Genomic DNA, 17,536 nt, shown 5'->3' on the forward strand with positions numbered 1-17,536 from the left:
GTGCAGGGTGGAGGGCAATGAAGGGGGAAATAGAACAAATGTAATGGCATAATCAGTAAAATAAAAAATATTTTTAAAAATATCGCCTTTTTATCTAAACTGCAAAATGCCTTCAGAATATTAAACTTGTTCACTCATATACTGTGGGTATTAGTATTTGCTAAAACTTCATATTGTTAGCATTTTTAATGTTATCTTTAATTTTTGTCAAATGTCAGAAGGGAAAATTGTCTCAGTTTCTCATTTCTTATAGAGCTTTTCCCCCTCTTATTAGCCATTTTAATACTGTTAACTACCTCTAAAGCGAGGATTTTAATTTTTGAACAAAAATTTAAAAGTCAACTTTTAGATCTGAATTCTGAGTACTAAATCAGACTGAGAAATTTTTAAAGGCTTCTGATGCTCTGCCTCATGCTGTTAATATGTTAGTTGCTATTCCTCTGGCCAGGAAAACTGGGCCCAGATGATGGGCAGTGGTTGCACAAATGGCCATCTTGCAACAGTGATGGCCAGGATTGGGAAGCAGCCTCCAAGGCTGAAGCACCCATTCATTTGGTGGAACCAGAAAAATTAGGTGGAGAGATGACAGGCCCTAGGAGAACATAAAAATGAAGTCAATAAGAAAGCATTTGCTTTTCATCAAATCTGTAGATAAAATAACCTTGATGTAAAATAAAATTGAAGGATAATTATAAATTTATTAATGGCACCAAAGAATTAAGTCTGTCCAAGTTGGAGAACTTTTGATGCCTAGGAGTTATAAATCAGTGTGTAAAACAAAATGAATAAGACACAGTTTGTGTCCTCATGAAAATTATAGTGTAGTTTCAGGTTGGTGATGGCAAAGAAAAATTAATGTTGTTACACAAATATTCTGCCAAATAACTGAATCTGACTGACCAGATGTCAAAAAAACAAAGCAAAACAAAACAAAAACCTCCATTCTTGAGCAAATGTCTACTTTATAAAAGGATATCTCTGCTTTGGGGGTTTACAAGTGGAATTTGTAACTATACCTTTGCTAGATTTTCATAAGCCACAAGAAAATCATTAATCATTTATTTCCATATCAAGAAAGTGTGTTTAATGCCTTTTTGTGTATCTCATTTTTTTAATGCTTGCAGTTGTTAATCACAGGAGCAACCTAAATTTCCAACAAATTAGAAATAACAATACAACTGTGAGAATATTAATGTTTTTAAATATAACCATAAAACATATATAATAGAAAGCACAAGAAGAGTTTCTTTCTAATCCTTTTTCCCAATTTTTTCATCATGAGAAATTTTAAAAATACAGAAGAGTTGAAAGACCAGCACAGTAAACACTTGTATACTCTGCCATTTCGATGTATTAGATATAGGCGTATACTTTTTTCTTTTTACGAAGCTATCCGAAAGTAAGTTACAGATACCATGACACCCTAGACATGAAAACTTGGGCTTCCCCTTGCTAACAACAAGGATGTTCTTTACATATTTTTCTTAGCTGTGAAATAATACTATTTCAATAGTATTACTATTAATAGTAATTGTTCACTTTCATTTTACAGCCAGTTTATATTCATATTGTTGCCAGTTGCCTTATAAATGTCTTTTGTGGTTTAAAGATTGTTTCAATTAAGGGTCTTTTTAAGTATATTTTATTATGTTATTATAGTTGTCCCTTTTTTTTTCTTATCTTTATTCCCCTCTGCCCTGCACCCTCCTCCCACCAGCATTCCCCCCTCCTAGTTCATGTCCATGGGTTGTACATATAAGTTCCTTGGCGCTTCCATTTCCTATACTATTCTTAACCTCCCCTTGTCTATTTTATACCTACCATTTATGCTTCTTATTCCCTGTACCTTTTCCCCCATTCTATAACCCTCCATGTGCTCTCCATTTCTGTTATTCTGTTCCTGTTTTACTTGTTTGCTTTTGTTTTTGTTTCTTTAGGTTCAGTTGTTGATAGTTGTGAGTTTGTTGTCATTTTATTGTTGATATTTTTTATCATCATCTTTGTCTTAGATAAGTCCCTTTAACATTTCATAAAGTAAGGGCTTGGTAATGATGAACTCCTTTAATTTGACCTTGTCTGGGAACCACTTTATTTGCCCTTCCATTCTAAATAATAGCCTTTTTTTTTTTTTTTGATAGAATAATCTTGGGTGTAGGTCCTTGCTTTTCATAACTTTGAATACTTCTCGCCAGTCCTTTCTTGCTTGCAAAGTTTCTTTCGAGAAATCATTTGACGGTCTTATGAGAACTCCTTTGCAATAACTGTCTCCTTTCCTCTTGCTGCTTTTAAGATTCTCTTTTTATCATTAACCTTTGGCATTTTAATTATAATGTTTTGGTGTGGTCCTCTTTGGGTCCAACTTCTTTGGGACTCTCTGAGCTTCCTGGACTTCCTTGAAGTCTATTTCCATCTCCAGATTGGGGAAATTTTCTTTCATTATGTTTTCAAATAAGTTTTCAATTTCTTGCTCTTCCTCTTCTCCTTCTGGCATTCCTATGATTCTGATGTTGTCATTTCGGAGATGTCTTCTTATACTCGGTTCATTTTTTTGGAATTATTGTTTCTTTATTCAATGCTAGTTGAATTCCTTTATTTCTTCCTTATGTTCCAGATCATTGATTTGAACCCCAGCTTCCCTCCCTTCAGTGTTCATTCCCTGTGGGTTTTTCTTCATTTCATTTAGTGCAGCCTTCATTTCTTCCCTTACAGTTTTGCCATACTCAGTGAGTTCTCTGAGCATCCCGTCACCATTGTTTTGAACTCTGCATCTGATATATTGGCTCTGTTACATTTAGTTCTTTTTCTGGGAGATTTTGTTCTGTTCTTTCATTTGAGCCGTATTTCTTTGTCTCCTCAATTTGGCAGCCTCACTGTTTTTATTTCTGTGTATTAGGTAGAGCTACTTTAATTTCCTATCTTAGTGTACCTGTTAAGTTGTAAGGGGCTGCACCTTAGGTATTTGAGGGCAACCTGCTTCCCTGCTTTGTGGCTCTGGGTGGGGGTAGGGGTAAAAGAGGGGATGGTGTCACTGCCTGGCTTCACTCACCATTTCCAGTCTCTTCACTCACTCCCCTTATACGACTGTTACCCCTTCTAACTGATCCCCTGGTGGTGATTCCCAAGTGGGTGGGTTTGCTTATCTTCTAGGTCTGTGCGGGGCCCTTTAAACAGAATCGCCTGCAAAACCGGAAGTGCTTGCCACCACCCCACCCCCTACTGGATTTTACAGCCAGAAGGTATTAGGCTTTGTCTTCCTGGTGCTGGAACTCTGGGCTGCTGGGTCTGGCCTGGGGCTGGAATCACTTGCTCCCAAGGTCTCCCTGCCAGTTTTTATCGGCCACATGTGAATGTGGGGCCACCCCTTCAGCCGCTGCTTCCTCTCCAGCGCCACACCATGTCCTTTCCACCCTGGCTCCTCGCTCCTCGCTCCTCTCTCCTTCGCCCTCCTACCTGTCTGGATGAATATAACTTCTTTAAATCCTTGGTTGTTAGACTTCCATACAGTTGGTTTTCTGGCAGTTTGGCCTGTTTTCCATTTTGAGATTAGTTGTGATTCTTCTTGTTGCACGAGGAGGCAAAATGTGTCTACCTACGCCTGCATCTTGACTGGAAGTCCCACATTTTGGTTTTGATGCCATATTTTACTTGTGTATCCCTTAACTAAATGCATAGGGAGTTTTAATTATTGTTTGTCTTTTAACCCTCATACTAGCTTTATAACTGATTAATCCACTACCTTTATATATTTAACTTTCTAGTGAGATTTACTCTTTTATATGTTTTCTTGTAATCAATCAGTATCTTTTCTTTTTAGCTTAGAAAGGTCTTTTTAACACTTCTCATAAGGCTGGTTGAGTATCTGCTTGTCTGGAATCAATTCTGTCTCTTTATTTCTGAATGATAACTTTTCTCTTTATTTCTGAATGATAACTTTTCTTGGGTAGAATATTTTTGGTTGGAATTTTTTTCTTTCAGCACTTTTTCAAATTGTGATTAAGTACACATAAAATTTACCATCTTAAGCATATTCACACGTAGATACAGTTCACTGGTATTGTGTACATTCACATCACTTTGCAGTCATCTCCACCATCCATCCTGTGACTCTTCAGCTCGTAGGACTGAAACCCTGTACTCATTAAATGTCTTTGAGTCTCTGCTTTCAGTTCTTTAAGGTATATACCCCAAAGTAAAATTGTTGAATTGTATGGTAATTCTGTTTTAAATTTATAAAAACACCATACTGTTTTTCATAGTGGCTGTGCCATCCTTAACGTTCTCACCAGCAATGAACAAATGTTGCAGTTTCTCCACATCCTCACCCACCTAGTTATTATAATCCTATGTATTACTTTAGAATACATTATTAACAGCTAATATTTGTTAAGCACTACCTATGTAGAATTATGCTAATTAGATTAAATGTCATTCTCAGAGCAACTGTTACACCCATTTTGTAGATGAGTCATTTGCGAAGCTAGGGATTTTAAGTGACTCACAGTCACACCCCTATAGATGATAAGGACAGGGGTTCATATTCAGGCAGTCACCCTCCATAACCAGTCCATAATAGTTGCTTCCCAGAAATGGAGTTACTGATTCAAAGGATGTGAATATTTTAAACTTTAAACTGCCAAATTTTCTCTCAAAAAGGCTTCACCAATTTTAATGCCATCCATAGCATAAAAGAATGCCCACCCAGTCCCTCCAAATCATTGTCAACATGTGAGATTAATCCTTTTTAACTTCTGCCACGTCGCTGGGCATTAAAAAGACCCTTGTTTTAATGTTTCTCTGTTTCTATTGATTTTGAGATCTTTTCATGTGTTTACAGACCACTTGAATCTTTTCTTGAATTGACATGTTAGTTTAAGCAAGGTAAACTGCTGTGGGAATCTCCTATTGCTACTATAGGAAATTACTACAATTTTAGTAGCCTAAACGGATACAAAGTTACGTGTCTTCTAAAGACTAGGGGAGAATCTGTTTCCTTGTCTTTTCCAGCTTCTAGACGATATCTGCATTCCTTGGCTTATCACCCCTTCCTCACATTGTTACCACAGCTCACTCTGACCTCCTAGACTCCCTTTCAGAAGGGCCCTTTTCCCAAATAGCTAGTTTCCCCCCGATTATTATGAACAGTTCAGGTTTTCTTATTGTTTTGAAATGCCATGTTTATCCATTGCTTAAATTCTCGTATTAATTTGAGCCTGTGGCTAGATTTTATTCTAAGCCAGTTACTAGTGCTATCGCATTTTAATTTCTATAGCTGTTTATTCTGTCCTGCTATCTGGACTACAAGTTCCCAGTCATTCTTTTTTAAAAAATTCTTGGCTATTTTTGCTAATTTCCTTTTCCAAGGGAAGTTTTACAAAATATCCTGTCGATTTCAACTGAGATTACTTTGAATTTATAGCTTACTTTCTGGAAAATTGACATGCTTCTTTTGATTCTTCCCATCTAGGAATATTCAGTAGCTTTCCTGTTTTGTTTGTTTGTATTTAACATACCCTTCATGAGGTTTGTTTCTTATATTCTTACAGTTTTATTGTGATTAATATTATAAATTTATTGCTTTTTACCTATTACATTTTTTCTGTTGATTATTGCTAGTATGTAGAAACACTGTTACTTTTTAAATTTGTATGATAATTTGTGATCTTCTTATTACCTAAAATTTTGTATTGGTTGTACTGATTTTTCAGTTATTTCTCTCAAATTTTTTAGGTAAATAGCCATTTTGCAATGGTTGCAGTTCTGGTTCTTGCCTTAAATTACTATCAAAGACTGCAAATATAACTTTGAAAAGTAGCTATAAAACTATTATTATAATGAAAATCTGTCTTTTGTGGGAATGTTTCTATGGGTTTCTAGCAGATATGTTTAATTGAGTGAGTCTCAACTTAATTAGTAAGTTTCTTCCTATTTACCAAGGGTTTCCATCTTGAATTTTGTCAAATGTCTTTATAATTTTTGTATGGTCTTCTGTGTGTATGAGGCAGATACCCCCCCCAAAAAAACAGGATTTATTAATAAAAAAACTATGTACTTATTCTTACATGTTTAACTTCAGTCGCCTTCAAAGTGCTCCCCATTTGAGGAATGTACCTATCAAGATGTTTTTATTTTCTACTGCTCAAAACAATTTTTGAATCATTGATTTTAGTGCTTCTGCCATTTTTTGTTTTACCGCTTCCACATTGGCTACAACACATTTCCCTCTGAGGACTTTTTCATCTGGGAAAATATAAAAAAGTTATTGGGTGCAGATCAAGTGAATAGGGTGGGGCAGGGTGCTATGTGGTTTTTAGTCAAAAACTGCTGAACTCTCAGCACTATGTGGGCAGGTGTGCTCATAAATCACCCATCATGAAATTGGCAAAGGCACTGAAAGAGTCTTCAAAAAAAATTTTTTTTTTCACGGAAGCCAAAGGCAGCCTCTCACAATGCCAGCTGATACGCTGAAACAGATGGGTTCCTAGAACACTCAACTAGCGCCTAGTGAGGAAAACCTCTGCAGGGGGCCCACCCTCCAGAAGATAATTCCAGTTTTGGGGGGCCCCCCTTGTTTATTAAATAGTGAATAACTTTACTAGGTAATTCTGAGTGTGAATTATTCTTTTATGTTTGCTTGTGACTTAAATGCTCAGTAATTGTACCTGAAGTTCATTGGTGAGACTGACCAATAACTTTGTTTGTTTCATGTGTGTGTGTATGTGTGCATTATTCTTCTGTGCTTTGGAGGTCAGCGTTATAATAGTGATCACAGATTAACTGGAAAGCTCATGCCACTCTTAGGATGTACTGGAACAGTTCATAAAAAGAGAACTACCAAATTAACCATTTTGAAAAATAGTAGTGTTTAACTTAAAATAGTAGTAAATAACTTAAAACCTGTCTGGACTTAATTTTCCTTGTTAGGGGTAGGTCTTCAGGGTTTTTTGCTTGTTCGTTTGTTTGAATATTTTATTTCCTTTTTTTTTTAATTTTTAGAGAGAGGGGAAGGGAAGGGGAGGAGAAAGAGGGAGAGAAACATCATTGTGTGGTTGCCTCTCACATGGCCTCCACTGGGGACCGGCCCGCAACCCAGGCATGTGCCCTGACTGGAAATCGAACCGTGACCCTTTGGTTCGCAGCTCATGCTCAGTCCACTGAGTTATACCAGCCAGGGCGGTCTTCAGTTTTTTATGTCTTTCTGGGATTTTAAAGAAGTTCTTTTTGGTAGAGACTCATCTGTTATTAATCTTTCTCATATAATGAACTTTTGATTTGGAGTTTTATAATTTGTATTCTTTCTATTATTTCTAGCTCATTATTTGTTCATTTAATAGCAGTTTTTCTTGTTTTCTAACTGGCATATGAATGGTTATAAATATTTCTTTTGAATAAAATGAGCACATCACAGATTTTGATACACAGATCACAACATATAATACACTCATTTCGAAATTTAAAAATCTCATTTCCACCCTGGGTAGTGTGGCTCAGTGGACTCAGTGCTGGCCTGCAAACCAAAGGGTCACCAGTTCGATTTCCAGTCAGGGCATATGCCTGGGTTACAGGCCAGGTCCCCAGTAGGAGGCACGTGAAAGGCAACCACACACATTGATGTTTCTCTTTCTCTCCCTCTCTTTCTCCCTTCCCCTTTCTCTAAAAATAAATAAATATAAATCTTTTTTTAAAATCTCATTTTCTCTTTAAAACAAATCTGCTAGGATATTTTAATTTTATTTTACAGTATGCCCAGTTTAGGAATTTTTTTGGATGTGTTTGGAAAGAATGGATATCAAGTTATACACACAAATATACTGATTTAGAACAAGCTTGTTTGTTATTTAAATTATCAATACTTTTCATTTATTTGAACTGTTTATTCATAAAACAAACAGATAACTAACTTACAGAAAATTCTTGTGCAGGTACAGATTTTTTTTAAAAATGAGTTAAAGCATGCAGTTGAATCTTTTCTGCGTGCCCCTCCCCCTCATATTTTATGTTAATGCATGATCGACCTCAGGGAATACAGAATCACTTTTTGTGATAATTTGATGGATAAGGTCAGTAAGATTCCCAACTGTGGGATATGCTTCAGAAAAATCTCAAGACAAAATTTCAGTACAAGCCATATGTTGAATTCATGCTTGAACCTGAAAGTAATCATAGTCAATATTTTTTAAATAAAATATTTTACATATACAGAAAGAATAAATGATAAAACAACAGCTCCTACCCAGCTTAAGAAATAAAATCTCATTACCATATACCAAATATGTGTTTCCTCCTTGATCATGTCCCTATTTCAGTTCTCCCGTAGAATATTGAATTTGTTGTGGTTTTTTCCTCAGCTTTTTTTTTTTTTGAGGTATAATGAACATATAATAATTGTAAGTTTAAAGTGTGTAGCATACTGATTTGACACATTCATATTACACTGCAATTACCATTGTAGCCAATAGTGAACATGTCTGTTGGGGCACATAATTTCTTTAATGGTTGGAACAGTTAAGATCTAGTCCCTTAGAAAGTTTAGTACAGTTTTGTTGTTTGTAACCACTCTACTATGTATGAGATCTCCAGGAATTATTTATCGACTTGCAGTTCTGTATTTCTTTATATTTTAGCTTTATTTGGCATTTTGTATGTTTTTTAACTGGTTGAAATGATATATTGTATATATTCTGCAACTTGCTGTTTTTACTTCATTATGGTACATGTTGCTAGTTCATTTGGGGGTATAATGTTTCATTGTGTCAGAATACTGCAACTTATACATTCTCCTCTTAATGGAGATTTGGTTGTTTCCTATTTTTTTATTATTACGAACAAGATTGTACACATTTCTTCTAAGGCATTCATACCAGGATGATAGTAACAGCCAAGTTACTATGGGCAAGTGTGCACAAAACAAATGCCCATCAGAAACGATAAATGGGTAAATAAAATGTAGTATAATCATGCAATGAAATATTATTCAGCCACAAAAAAATAATGAAGTGCTGATACAGCCTACAAAATGGATGAACCTCAAAACTGTGCTGAGTTAAAGACATCAGTCTTGAAAGACTACATAGTGTGTGATTTCATTTACGTGACTTGTCCAGAATAGTCAAAGTCATATAAACAGGAAGTAGATTGTTTCCAGAGTGTGAGGGGAGGGTGTGAGGATGATTGGCTGCTAATGGGTTTGGGCCTTTTATGGGGGTGATCAAAATATTCTAAGTTTAAATTGTGATGTGATTACACAACTCTATGAATATACTAAAGCCACTGAATTATGTACTTTGGTGGATTTTATGACATGTAAATTATATCTTACTAAATAAGTTAAAAATAAATTCTAGGGCAGTGTTTTTCAGACCCAATCCACTTGTAGGTTATAAAGCAATTTAGTGGGTCAGTAAAAGACTTTTTAATGAAGTTGCTCATGTAACTAATTTGAGTACATAAATTTATGAACTATATAAGTGAAACCTCATAAGTAGCATATTCTTCATGGTAATTATGAATATTTACCCACCAAAAAAATGAGTACATTTTTGTTTGAGACTTTGGTTTTGCTATTTATTTGGGTAGTTAGTGATTGGGGTGAAGGATGGTTAGGAGAGAGGGTTATACCAGAAATGGAATCTAAGTGGAAAGGATCCTTAGGAATAAGAAGAGGAAATGCTCCAGTTTGGCTTTATCGTCTCTCTGTTCACACTCAAGAGTTTCTGTGTCAAGTGTAGCTTAGAAATGTGAGAACAACAACACTGTCAAGCTTTTACGCTGCTTCCTGCCTTTTTCCCAGACTTTTGCTTTGGTTCTATTCTGTGCCCTAGCCAAGTATATTCCTATTCCTGGCATTACTGGTATTTTAGTCAGGTTATTTGATTACTTTGAAAGCATACTGCTATTAAAATTTGATGTGTTACCCATTTTAGTTTATATTAGATTTTGTAGATAGTACCAGGTCAAATTTTATATGCTTTGAGAACTTTAAAGTATTGGCGATTTTTTTCTTCTGAACATGGATAGAAAATACTTGAGACATGAAATAGGTGTAGAGGAGACATGAAATAGGTATGAAGAGTTTAAAAGCACAGACTGAAATATTTTTTAAAACTTTATTTATTTATTTATTTATTTATTTATTTATTTATTTATTTTTAGGAGGGGAGAAAGGGAGGGAGAGAAACAATCGATTGGTTGCCTCACAAATACACCTTAATGAGGAACCAAACCTGCAACCCAGGCATGTGCCCTGGCTGGGGATCAAACCTGTGGCCTTTTTCTTTGTGGGATGACACCCAACCAAAGGGTGTCACTGGGGCCATACCAGTCAGGGCTGACTGAAATCATTTTTGATCTCTCCTTTTGTTCACAGAAGAATAGTTTTTAGTGTCTAATGTTAATAAGTTGAAATTTATGTAGCATTGATTTTTTTATACTACTTTTAACACATCAAAGTTGTGGTGATTTTGACTTATTTAATTATGTCATCTTAATCATCCTCATTATTTAACATTAACTGTTTCTATTTTCTAAAAATTTATCTTTTTTGTTTTTTGTCTTTTTTTGGTGAAGGTTTTTTTTGTTTTTTTGGTTTTTTTTTTCATTTGTTTGATGTTCCTTAATGGATATCATATTTAAAATAAAATGTAGCATTAGTAAAACATGGGCAGTTTGAGAAAGCCAAGGCAAAGCAAGGATAAGAAGGAAACTTACTAAATTGTGTCCTTAAGATAAAAGAAGACAAGTACATCACTGAAACAGTATAGGAGTCTGTAAAAAAAGAATATTCAAGAGCAAAGAAAGTTGTGGGAATTAAAAGTTTAGTAGAAATTTAAAAGACGACACAAATTAGGAAGGTCACTGTAGAAAGTAGAGGAGGAGAAAACATAAGAAAATCAGGGAAGTTAGCCAGGGGTTCCAGGTCCAGTATCTGAAAGAATAGTTCCAGAGAGAGTAGACAAAATGAAGGGGATTAAGTTTTCGGTGAAACACAAGAAATTTTATCAGAATTTGAATGAGTCTTTAGTTTGAAAGTAAACAGAGAGTACTTAGGAAGATGGATTTTTTTAAAAAAACCACTCAGGAAATTTCAGAAAATGAAGGGTTAAAGAGATGATTCTTTGAAAAGAAAAAAGTACCATATTTTGAAGCTTAGAAATCAGAAGGCATTGATACTGGATTTGTCAGCACTGCCACAGAAAGCTAGACAGCAACAGAACCATTTATTTTATAACAGACTGGAAGTCAAGGAAGAGGATTAAATAAAGGTATGAAACATCTTAATAAATTTACCTCCCTTGAACTCATTCTCCAGAAGTTACTGGTAAATATGGGTTATAAAAAAAATGAAGGATTAAAAATTAATATTCAGCCAAGTCAAGATGGCAGCATAGGTAAATGCAGTCCTCCTCCTACAACTACATCAAAATTACAACTATCATGCAGGACCACAAGAAATGTACAACTAGAGAATTAAAGAAGAAGCCACATCAAGTCTGATAGGAGGGGCAGAGATGCTGAAAGAGCTTATCCTACACCCATGTGTGATGGATTAAAAACTAGGAGGGTTCTTGGCTGTGGAGGTCTGGTCCGACACCAGGCACCCAAACCCAGGGTTCCAGTGCCAGGAAGAGAAGTCCCCATAATTTACGGATGTAAAAACCAGTTGGAGATTGAGGCTAAGGTAGATGAGAGGATACTGTAGTGCCAGGCAGTTTCTCTTCAAGGTCCCATGCATAAACTTACTTGGACTCACTCCCTCGGAGCACCTGTGCTGGGGCAGTAGCTCAAAAAGCACCAGAGACATATAGGGAGTCTGATATCAGGGTGAGAGCTTGGGGAAACTGCTTTCTCCTAGACAGAAGTGCTGGCAGAGGCCATTGTTCTTTTGCTGAGCCCTCCCTACACAGCCATCAGGTGGATGCCAGATCTGAGTCTCCATCAACCTGGCTCACATTGTTTGCACTGCCCTAGTGATTCCCTGAGCCCCACCCAACCCAACTTTTAGGACCACCCAAGCTGTTTCCAGTTGCTTTTCCATATAAATGGCATGTCTTGACTTGTGCTTCAGATTTTCCTAAAGCCTCTCAAACAAGTAGCATCTGACCTCAGTACATCCTGTACCTCTTGCTTGGTGGTTGCAGGCCTGACACTAGTAGCAGCCAGCCTTGATTCACAGGTTGGCCTCATCTGGGAACCTCCAAGCCCAGAAGAAGTAGCAGACATCTACAGATTGCTTTGTAACTCATGCCAGGTTGCCCCAGGCAGAACACCAGCAGTGGCTGTCCTTGGCCTGCACCTCCCTGGAGGCTCCAGAGCCAGTCTACCCAGTGGACAGCTTCAGACCATGTTGAAGTATCACCACCCAACCACTTCCAAAAGTGACACACTCAGACTTAAGGGGCAGGCTCAGCAGGCACCAGAACCCCACTGAAGTACATCCTGGTGTCTGGGGTGGGCCCCTGCACAGCTGATCTTCCATGGTGGTTAGAGGTTGGTGATCAGTAGTTGCTGCCACTCCTTGCAGCTGATTGGCCTTACAGTAAAATTTCTCCTGCTGACCAACAGCAATCAAGGTTCAACTACAAGAGGAGAGTGTACACAGCCAACACGGTGGGTGTACCTTGAATTCACAGCTAGAGTGATTGGGAGACTGCCACTGGACCCTACAGAACACCTACTACCTAAGACTACTCTTCTAAGACTTCAAGATGTAGCTGCGCTACCAAATACAAAGAAGCAGACACAGGGAGGCTACCAAAATGAGGAGACGAAGAACATGGCCCAAATAAGAAATTAGAACAAAGTGCTAGGACAAAAAGTAAACAAAAAATGGAGACAAGCATTCTACTAGATGCAGAGTTCAGAACACTGGTTATGAGGATTCTGCATGAACTTAGGGGAAGACTAGATGAACTTAGAACTTCAACAAAGAGAAAGGAAACAGAGGCAGAACTAGAAAACATAGAAAGGAGCCAGTCGTAAAGAAAGAATATAGTACAGGGAGTCAACAGTGGAGTGGATCAAGCAGACGGTCAAATCAGAGATTGGGAAGAGAAGGAAACAGAAAACACCCAGTCCTATAACAGCAAAAACAAATATGAATCCCCCCCACCCCCCAATTTTTTTTGAGGATGGTGTAAGGAGCCTTTGGAACAGCTTCAAGTATACTGACACTCACATCATGGGGCTGCCAGGAGAGGAGCAAGCAAGAAATTGAAAGCCTATTTGAAACAATGACAAAAATCTCCCAATAAACAAAAGCCCTGGAGCAGATGGCTCCATATGTGAATTCATTTTTTATTAAATCAATTTTTAATGATTGAGAGTAGATATGTGTGTTTTTATCTTGCCATTTCCTTTCTACTAAACATTTAGTTATTCCCCTCCAGCGCCCTCCAAAATGACAGAAAACTTCCTAACTTGGTGAAGGAAATAGACATACAAGTCCAGGAAGTGCAGAGAGGCCCCAACAAGATGAACCCAACAAGGCCCACACAAAGACACATCATAATTAAAATGTCAATGTTAAAGACAAAGAGGAAATCTTAAAAACAGCAAGAGAAAAAAGGTTAGTTGCCTAGAAGGGAGCTGCCATTAGACTGTTAGCTGATTTCTCAACAGAAACTTTGCAGGCTAAAGGGGTTGGCAAGAAATATTCAAAGTGATGGAATGCAAGGATTTACAACCAAGAATACTCTACCCAGCCATGCTATCATTTAGAATTTGAAGGACAGATGAAGAGCTTCCCAGACAAGAAAAGCTAAAGAAGTTCATCACTATCAAACCAGTGTTATATGAAATGTTAAAGGGACTTATTTATGAACAACAAAATGGCATTAAATACATATCTGTCACCAATTGAATCTAAAAAGCAAAATGAGCTAGCAAAACAGAAACACTCATAGATACAGAGAACATTTGGACGGTTGCCAGATGCAAGATAGGCCGGGGATCGGCGAAAAGATGAAAGTAAGGAAGTGCAAACTGGCTGGTACAGAATAGTCAGGGGACGTAAAGTACCGCATAGGGAGCATAGTCAGTAGCATTCTTTATTAAAAACAGGTTCTAAATTTCTTTTTTTTTTAAATATTTTATTTATTTATCTTTAGAGGGGAAGGGAAGGAGAGAGGGAGAGAAACATCAATGTGTGGTTGCCTCTCATGCGTCCCCTGCTGGGAACTGGCCTGCAACTCAGGCATGTGCCCTGACTGGGAATCGAACCGCAATCCTTTGGTTCACAGGCCGTGTTCAATCCACTGAGCTACATCAGCCAGGGCTGATGTAAATTTCTTAAGAAATGTTAATACTTAAATATAAATTAAGTATAGTTTAAAGAAATTCAAATGTTAAAAAGTAATTTTTTTCCCTTAGGTATTTTTTTTCTGTTGATATTGAGTATGAAGATTTTCTTGTATACTAGCATGTGTCAGGGTAGAGAATTGAAGTATTTCACATTGTGATTTATATAATTCAGTTTTAAACCATTTAACTGAGATAAATACTTAATAATGTTCAGTTTTACAACTAAAAGTGAAGATAAAGGATTAATGAAAAATATATAAAATAAAGGAATCAATAGTTCTTTACAAATATACAGGGTATGGCACAAATAATGCCCCTTTTTTATTTCAAAATCTGTTATTACAAAATTATAAACATGTAATTCTGTAACATAACTACCAAGCTCAAGTACACCATATGACATTTTAGGTGAAATGTTCAAATTAAAACTGTAAATTATTACACCCATTTACCCTACCAATCACATTCAATCAGGCCTTACTTCTGCCAGATCCTGTATTTGCTTCAAAAAAATTTTTCAGATGTTAAAAAAAAATAATTCTTCAACATTACTACTCTCACGATACTTCTAGAATTCTAATATTCCAGCATTTTCGAGTCTGATTATCACTACTTTATATTTCACTGCTTTTCAAAGTTTTCACAGTTGTACTTCTTACAATCATAATTTAATTCTAAAAGGCAAGAAGCCTGAAATCAGACAGTCTCTTTTAGAAATTCATCTTAATCTTAAATTTGGGGATATTCATTCAAATTTACTATTTTTACTTCAGAAAGTGGGCCTGGTAAGGAACACATTAAACCATGCAGTTTTAGAGCTATTTTTGTATTCCCTGGGAGACCAAAAAAGTACCAAGGATTGAGACAGGTTGGAATGGCCACCGAAAATCTAAATCCGAGTCGCTAGCCATGCTTGCTGTGGTATTTCTTATGTTCTAAGAGCCCTTATAACTGGTTTTGCTGTTATTACTGATAATATTTTTGTTTGTTTCATTGAATCTTTTGGAAAGAAAAACAGTCTGATCAAACAACTTGATGAAAAGGTAAATAAAATAGTGAAAAATGGGAACTACAACTAGTGAAAGAAATGCTATGTACCCTGTTTCTCTTGCATGAAGCTTATCAAACAGGCTGCTGTTAAGTGTAGTGTCAAAACCCAAATGTAAATCCAACACTTTCTGTTTCCTGAACTTCTCAGTACACAAACAAAAAGACGGTACGTGGGAAAAGGAATCAATAAAAAAATTTAATGCATAATAAAATGAGATAATCATTTTTGTCTATCAAACAAGCTAAGTTTTTTAAACTTTGTAATACTGGAAGCCCATATGTGGCTAGCCAGAGATGCAACTCGGTATAATACAACCCTTGGCCACAGACTGGAAGGAAGTCGTCCAAAATGTTCATTAGTTCAGAATGGATTTGTTATAAAACAAAAATTCTTTGCAAGTTTGCTACATTGAACATATTATTTTTTATAAATAGGGAGAATATTTCTGTCTTGATCTTGTAGTTTGACTTTAGGGAAATAATTCTAAGTACAGAATAAAGGTTATTCATAAGTGAATCAACAGCTTTATTTTTAGTAATGAAAAATTAACTAGTTATATATCCAGCTAAACAGAGTGTGCCAAAGTGGTGATACTTCTAAGGGAAATATGTAAAATGTAAGAGATTGCATAGAAATGAGGAAAAGTTTACAATGTAGAAGGAAAAGCAGGATATAAATTTTTTACATAGTATGTAATTACAAATAATATTTTTAAATAAAAATACAGCAAAATAATGAAGAAAACCTAATAGTGTTATCAGCAGTTATATTTGGATGTTGTGATTCAAGTACTTTTTTCCCTTTTATTTTTATATACAGGGAGTGGCAAAAGTAGGGTTACGGCTATTTATGTGGAAAAAACACTAATTAAATAAAAATACAAGAATAAACTGTTTTTGCATACTCACAACTATAAACTTACCTCTGTCCCCACCCTGTATATTTTCCATATTTATTTAAAGTCCTGTTGTCTTCTGTCCATTTAGATTGAACATGTTTGTATTATTTCTTAGATCTGAAACTCAGCACCGAGGCTCTGCTCCCCACTCTGAGAGTGACCCACCAGAACAGGAAGAGGAGATTCTGGGATCTGATGATGATGAGCAGGAAGATCCCAATGATTATTGTAAAGGTAAGGCTTTCTGTAAAGAGAGGCTAAGGAAGACATGATCCATATATATAGAGTTTCTCAGTTGAGTATTTGCTCTATCAGTATAAAGTACCCTCATTTTAATTAAATTATTGGGGTGCCCTTGGTTAATAGGATCATATATATTTCAAACGTACATTTCTATGATACAAGATCTGTATGAGTATTGCACTGTGTGCCCACCACCTGCTTTCTGCTTATTGCATTTTTTTCTCTAAGTAATAGGAAACAGTATTTCCTTAGTTTGACTTAATTCATTTAAAGCTTTGTTTTAAATTAAATCTGTTTTTACCTTTTATTCTCCTTAAAAATAATGGTTCATATTTCCTTAGAAAATTTCAGAAATACATTACCAAAAAAATGCTATGACTCAGAAGTAACCAGTGATAAGATTTGGTATGTAGGCTTTTGCAAAACACCGTTTTATTACTTGTTTCTCACAGCGATGAGTAAAACTGGAGCTATAGATACGTAAACTGTGTCATAAGATTGCCCGTTATCTTTTGTATTTCTGTACGAGACTTTCTAGTATTCTTTGGTAGAAACTTAGAATGTATCTTACCATCTAGGACAACCTGGTGGTTATTCTCAGCAGGCAAAGATAGATGTTAAAATTTCTTTGATTCCTGCCACCTTAGGAAGCCTGTTCAGGCCTTCCTGGGTTTTGTGTTTTAGATAAGCAAATCCTGTTTGTTTAAGTTAAATAAATGGAATTCCTTGATCTCCTTAAAATCCTGAAACTTCAACTATAAATAGATTTACACATTTAGACAAATCTATTGGATTACCGAGGGGCAAGAATATTGTGATACATAACCTTATTTTTGTTTGAGGATGACTTATTTTATTAAGTAGCTATTGGTTGTTCTGCAAAGCATCACTTGCTCCCTCTAAATCATTAGTCTTATTCGCCAAGATTTTTTTGTAACATGAGCTCAATGATGCTATATGGCAACTTGACTTAAATTTTTCTTCTGTTAAATTGATAGTACAGAAGAAATTATTTTTTATTTTATAAAAGGTATATAGTTGTTAAAAAT

General features: G+C 36.0%; 1 protein-coding gene across 1 annotated transcript in view; it reads left to right on the plus strand.

Moving 5' to 3' along the window:
• Positions 1-17,536, plus strand: part of SRPK1 (SRSF protein kinase 1) — a 73,817-nt gene that overhangs the window by 17,641 nt on the left and 38,640 nt on the right. Inside the window, 1 exon segment of the mRNA XM_053671206.1 lies at positions 16,360-16,478. Coding sequence (XP_053527181.1) covers positions 16,360-16,478 — 119 coding nt within the window.

This window comes from Artibeus jamaicensis, unplaced genomic scaffold, assembly GCF_021234435.1.
Source record: "Artibeus jamaicensis isolate MK-2021 breed Jamaican fruit bat unplaced genomic scaffold, CSHL_Jam_final contig_1803, whole genome shotgun sequence".
Taxonomy (NCBI): Eukaryota; Metazoa; Chordata; class Mammalia; order Chiroptera; family Phyllostomidae; genus Artibeus; species Artibeus jamaicensis.